Genomic DNA, 6,944 nt, shown 5'->3' with positions numbered 1-6,944 from the left:
AACAACTGCGTCGGCAATGGCGACAGCAACAGCTACAATGCCACTGCCACTGGATAGCTGCAAAATGGACAAAGCCAATGGGAACATCAAAAGCAGCAACAATGGTCAAACGGACAAACTGTCTGTGTCCAAACTGCTGCTGCCCGCACTCAAGTCCGCCACAAAGGATGCAACAGGCCAACAGTCGCTGTCGCAGCCGCATCGGAGGCAACAGCAATTCACGCCCCTCTCCGTTTTGGATGCGGCGAGCAATACGAGCTTCAGTTCCGCATCGGTCGCCAGTTCCATACAGGTAAGCTACCCAAAAACTTCTGCTAAAACCTAAAACTCACATTGAAAAACCAAAAACAATAAAGTAAACTCTTAAGAACTTTCTAGTCAATGGTGCCTGACAATGTGATACCCTATAGTTGGAGTCATATACTAACTAATTATTGTGGGTCTCCCAAAGAAGTATAAAGTCAGATATCGTTCTTAGGAAACCAACAAAAATGAATTAAATATTATTCTTTGGAAAATTAATTGTTAGGCTAACCACGGTTTGTTTCTCTCATTCAGGTATTATAATCTCTTCATTACCTTCATATACATATATTGTTTACCTATCCGTTTTTATTAGATCATATCCTACCAATCTTAGCTTGATAAACAGTTAACAATTTCGATAGCATTGACTTACTTGCGACCACTTCTGTTAACAAGTGTGGATTCTATTGTTGGATTTCTGTGTTGGACAGTTTGCAAATCTTAAGCATACTTCAATCCATTTGGCACACCCTTTCAGCCCACTGAGAACAGGGTATAGCCAACGAATAAAAGTTTGCCAACCGGTTTGTCGCTGCCGGCTCTTCTCGCTGTGTCTGGGTCTGTTTCTGTTTCGGTTTTTATTATTCTTGTTAATAAATCCTCAAAGCGCGCAGAATTCCAATCGCACTGACGCTGACTCATGGCCCACAGTTTCAGCTCCAGTCCGGTCTACGGTCTTCTGTCTGAGCCAGAAAAAGTGAAGGCTTAAACAAACAGAAATTTAACTTTGATCGTCGTCGATGTCGATTTACATGGCCGGCAAAAAAAAATACAAATGAGAGAGAAAAAAATGTGCACAGCAAGCGGAAAATAAATTGATATGTACATATGTATGTATATATGAATGTACGAATGTATTTCTGCTGCTTTTGTTTTGGCCCACGCACAGTGGGTCGGAATTTTTGAGGTTCGGCCTGCAGTGACACCGCTGCAGGTTCCTAATTGAATTATGAGGTTGACCTCCATTTGCGTGTTGCTTAACCCGACTCTCGGTTTTCATTTTCGAAATCACGATACTGTGTCACTCAGGCGACAAAACGGTACATTTGTTTCTTTTTTGAGCCAATCCGGCGCCCAAGTGCAACATCAGGGGTTGAGGTGGGGCGTGGAATTGTGGCTTACTTGCATGTCTCATGCACAGGATTATTAACTTTGGCAGTCGCCTGACAATGAATGAAACACCGTAGGAGTGTTTTGTTGTTGTTGTTTTTTTTTTTTTTTTTGTATTTGGCTTCGGGTTGGCATGCACTTTATCAATGGAAGAGTTCTTTATTTGGGGATCGTAAAATTTGTTTTGGTATTTTGTTCAGTTATAATGATTTGATGGATATGCTTTTAATATATTGGAATTTATGTCAGATGAGCTGGGATGGAATTGGTATGAAAATATTTGCGTCATATGAAATATGTTCTATATTTTCATGAATCTTTAGATACCTTTTGGAGTGAACGGTATTTTTGTTTGTTATATTATTCGTTGTATACGAGTATATATTTTTAAAATCACCTCAATTGACCCAAAAAAAAAACCATTTGTTAAGCGATTGTAATATTGCCAAAGATTTTTTTGTTATACCACAAGATGATATCATATGCAAGAAAAAAACTTTCTGAATCTTTTTTTTTCGCTAAAATAAACGTTATTTTTAGAAACTCTATTATAACGCGCATTCTTAAGCTTCTATGGCATTTATTTCTCTCTTGCCTACCGCTTCACACACACACACACCTCGCAATCAACTTGCTGTTGGCTCCAGTCCAGTCCAGTCCAGTTGAGTTCCATTTGCTATAGTTCTAGATGCCCGTCACCCATTAACCTTAACTGAATTACATGTTTATTGTATACCAGGGCCGTGCCATCATAATGATCATGATGAACATCATTGTAATTGAAGCCGCAATGAAAATGGATTGCTTTTGCCTCTAAATGCAAAATAATTTACCAAATTAACGGTACCATTATCAACAGCGACGATCCGATCAATCAAAGTGAATCCGATCAATTAAATGCTGCCTCGAAGCGTTGCACGAGGAAGAGAGCACAAAGAAAATGGGTTATGAGCAAACAACAAACAACAAGCGAGCAACACGGCAAAAACAGCATAGAATCGACACAGAATACAACACACAAGCCAGAGAGCTGCAGAGCTAGAGAAATGTGATGAAGTGAATGCCGTATCGGTTTTTTATGGGGGGATGGGGATGGGGAGGCGAGGCAATACTCAAACAATGTTTGTTTGTGAATTGGAACAGCGCTAACCTTATCACTGTGCAATGAATATAACCACAAATTCCAGCTGTTTTCTTCCTCTTTCTCTGCTTATTCTTCTTCTTTTGCTTATTCTTATTGTTATTCTTCTTCTTTTTTGTTTTTTTTTTGACTGGTGCGGGGCGGGTGGGTGTTGGGGGGGGGGGGGGGGGCGTTGATTAATCATCATCGTCTTTGCATGTTGGCCACAAACTTTGCGTTGCGGATTACCAACTTGCCCCAAAGCGCTCAGCTGACCATGAGAGGAGAGGAGCGGAGCGGCTTGGGTGGGGGACGTCGATAGTCGATGGTCGATTGTCGATTGGCAGGTTATTGAACCGTTCGATCGCCGCGGGTTGTGTTCTTATAATACGTACGCTTGAGTATTTGTAACATTTTTTTCTCCTCTTTATTTTTTTATCATATTTTTTGTTCGTAGCGTTCTGTGGGCAAACGCTAATTGCTCTATGCCCGTGCCCCATTCCGTTGCGTGGCTGCGGCGCATGCTTTAGTTCCAGTTATTAGACATGACTCCATCTTCCCATAGCCACCACACCACGCCACTACACCACATATCCATCCATTGATGGTGGTCCAGTCCACGCAGTCAAACAGCCAGGCAGCTAGGCAACCTCAGGCCATCTGCAGCTCTTTTGCATTGGCTTAGAGAACAAGTTTTGGGGCGATTTTGCATCGATTAGGTGCATTCCAAGCGTCGCCTTTTTCTTTTCTTTTTTCTTTTTGTGTGTATGTGCGTTGCCATATGGGCGTGGTAGGCAGATTGCGGCGACGACTGCAAGCCATAGCTATTTATAGTTGCAATCAAATTAATTGCGGCCACGCCCACTTGCAGCGCTGACAAAACAAACTGTAATGCAGCCCAGCTTGACGAAGGTCGCTTGGCTTTTGTTTTTCTTTTTTTTCATCTCTTCATTTTTTGTCTCTTTTTTCTATGGATTTTTTCTTGGCTTTCAGATGAATGCGCAGATTTCCACAGAAATAAATACATTCATACAAATATGTGTACAAAATATTTTGGCTTTATATGTAAGAGTTTTGCTGCTGTCGCTCTTAATGTTTTTAGTTTTGGTTTTTTTTCCGTTTCTTTTCTGTTGAATCAGCCGAAACACTTGACGCTGCAATGAAATTGTTTTTTTTTTTTTTCATTATTTAGCCCTTCATGACGTAAAGTTCAAGTGGCCCACATGAAGCATTTGGTATGTGAAGCTGTTTAGCTATGCAGCTAACTGATCACTTGGCCAAGCCGGAGTGTTAGCCATAGCACTTAATTGCTGCTTCATTTCCGTGAACTGTCCGCTGTGCGCTTTCGTTTTGCCCACGGAAATGATCACATATTTTGCCAAAGAGATCAACAAACAGTTCCGACCGCTCAGATCAACATTGTTGCGCAATTAAGGCGGCTAAGAGCTAACGCCTCCTTTTCAGATACCCCATAAGCAATATGGGATATAACAAATCAGAGAGAGTTACTAAAAAGAGAGAGACTTTAATGCCTACATTTATATATTTGTATATCTGGTTACCTGATTTATACTTCTATGAAGTTGTGGAACTTTCCACATCTCGAAAAACTTAAATCGATGTACAAATGGATTAATATTTTGAAAGAAATATACCTCATAAGACTTGCGTTTTTAAATCACCAGCAGGTTAAACACAAACTTGATTAATTATCGCTGAAAATATATTATATTTGTAGATTTTTTGTGTTGCCCAAAAATGAAACAATAATTTTACTATAAATTCCTAATTTCATAATTTCTTAGGGTATTCGTCATAGTATTGTTGTTGCTTTCTTCATTTGATTTGCTGTTTCGTTTTCATTTCTAATGCTCGAGCACAAAAACTTTTAACGCTCATTAGTTTTCTAAACTTGCCGTCGAACTCGTTTCTCACACACGACGCGCGGCGGCCTCTGCAATTAATTAATGCCAACATAGACCAACAGCAATACCAGCAATACCAACAATACAACAAGAACAGCAACAACAGCAACAAGAACAGCCAACAATGCCGGCAGGCCAATCGCTAAATTCTAGCCAGATTCCAGCTAAATTGTTTGCGATTGTCTTTGAACTTGCGCCGCCTTCAGCAGCTGAGGAAGCCGATGTCGAATGCTGTCTGTAGCTATAGCTGTAGTATGTACCTCGTTGTTGAGTTAACCGTCAATGCTTTGCATTTTCTTCAACAGAAATTATAACAAATAATTGCAATGCTCACAATTTGCCAGGCAACGGGCACGAAGGGAAGTCGTCTGATAAGGGGGAAACGGGGGGCGACGGCTCGCTTGACAGGCTACAGGTGCAAGAGTTTCACCTTTTGCATTGTTTAAGGCCAAAAGAGTAGCAGTCACAACAGCAACAGCAACAGGGTTGCTTTAGCTGCACTTTGGCTTTGTGCGCATTTCTTTATGAGTTTTATTTATTTATTTTTATTTTTTTGTGTGTTGTGGCTTGTTAATTAATTAACAGGCCAAGTGAAAATGCATTTGGCCAAGTGCCGTTGGCCGTTTACATATCGTCGAGTCTATGCGTTGGCTTCGATTTCATTTTTTATGTTGCTAGTTGTACTAGTTGTGGTTCTGAACCCACACGAGAAAAATTTCACTTTTGTTTCTTACGGCTCGCAGACAAAGCGACATTCAAGCCACCAAAAACAACATTTTGAGGTCACAAATACTTGTTCCCATTACAGGCGGACTCTGGGCGCTCTACTCTGCAGTCGGCTCCAAAAACAGACGCCAACTACTGAGAAGTTTTGCTGTAGCTGCTGTTGTTGATGCTGTTGTTGTTGTTGTTGTTGCTGTTGTTGTCTTGACTCCATTGAAATTCTTGAGCTGGCAACCGCAAATGAACTGCGTGCATGTCTGCCAGCTCTGGCTGTAATATAATGCCAACTTAGAAGCTTTTCAGCCTGCATTGCGTCTTCGAGCCACAAAAAAAAAAAAAAAAAAAAAAAAAAAAAAAAACAGAAAAAAAAAGCAGAAAAAATTCCTCAGCTTGGACAGCTGCCCTTGTGAAAAGTAAAAATATGCAAACTTTCGATCCAGTTGCAATCCCATGTGACAAGACACCAGAGACTCGCAAACAGAAGACATGATATGCCATTTTTGAGGTAGCAGCTGTTCCTGCTGTTGTTGCTGTTGATTTTGTGTGTTGTCATCGCTGGGTAGCAGTTCAGCAGTCCATCAGATATTGTGCTGTGTCCAAAGAAAAGTGAAAATCTGCGCTTTCTAATTACGCGCAGCAAGTTCTTGACTGACGAAGCATGCATAATTAAAGGTCTGTGCAGCCTCTTGCTTAATTATGGCTAATACATGACTACGTATTAATTTCAACAGATGTATAACCAAGGAAAGTACAAGAAGTCATAAAATATAAAACAGAGAGTGTCCACGACTGATGGCTACCCTGTACTCTGCCCTAATGCTTATTAGCTCTGCCAAAACAAAGTACTTTTATGGTATTGTCCGAACTGCAGGCAAATTTTTAGAACAAACATATGTCATTTGAACACGTTCCATGCTAAAAATTATAAGTTTAAGTTTTATGGAGAAAATATATATTTCTTATCTTTTTATGGAATATCTGGCTTATCTATATTTACTTTAGGAGAACATACTATTTTATTTTTTGGTATCTGTAGTATCAATAATCGGTGACCTGAAATTAATATTTATCTGTTCTGTGCTCTGTGGCAGTTATCGACATGTTTTGCATTTGACATACAGAAATAAAAAATCAAATCGCTCTTATATTCTCTGAGAACGGCAAACAGATCGACAAGACTATATAGACTCATTGATTAGCATAATGGAAATATATAGATATATATATATATATTTTAAGCTTTATGAGACGTGTCGACTTCTGCTTGTTAATTACAATTGCACAACTTTAGTTAACCCTTTTTATCCATTCTGTAAATGTATATGATCAGGCTATAAGAATAGTTGGCCCAGGTTTAGTTGCGCTTGGCCGATCGCTGGGCATGACCTTCAGGCGGTGCGGGGCAGCTATCTAGCCAGCATATTTTTGTATTTCGCATGGACATGCTAAAGTAGAGCTGCTGCTGCTGCGGCTGCTGCTGCTGTGGCTGCAAACGGGTTGGTTTGGTTTGTTTTAGCCTGTTGGTTGGTTGGCTGTTTGGTTGGTTGTGGTCTTTGCTTGGTTTGTTTTTCGCATGGCTATTTATTTGTTCTTGGCATGCTCCTTGGCCTGGCCGACCAGTCGAGCTGATTGCCAAGCCAATGTAATGTTGCAAACGCAAGAGAGTTTGCGTTGTTCTTATTGCCTGCACGCCTCAAAACTTATCATTGGCCATAAATCTTGTCCCGCATACCAGAGAGACAACGCAGGCCGGATCCGCT

The 6,944-nt window shown here is 40.5% G+C and overlaps 1 protein-coding gene across 1 annotated transcript in view; it reads left to right on the top strand.

The window, feature by feature from the left end:
• Nucleotides 1-6,944, top strand: part of LOC6561011 (protein Shroom) — a 48,560-nt gene continuing 41,616 nt past the window's right edge. Inside the window, exon 1 of the mRNA XM_001987790.3 lies at nt 1-292. Coding sequence (XP_001987826.2) covers nt 17-292 — 276 coding nt within the window. The 5' untranslated portion in view covers nt 1-16. The remainder of the gene's footprint in view (nt 293-6,944) is intronic.

Source organism: Drosophila grimshawi, unplaced genomic scaffold, assembly GCF_018153295.1.
Source record: "Drosophila grimshawi isolate 15287-2541.00 unplaced genomic scaffold, ASM1815329v1 contig_184, whole genome shotgun sequence".
Lineage (NCBI taxonomy): Eukaryota > Metazoa > Arthropoda > Insecta > Diptera > Drosophilidae > Drosophila > Drosophila grimshawi.
Note: the sequence above shows the minus strand (reverse complement) of the source record. Positions and strands in the feature narration are given on the sequence as shown.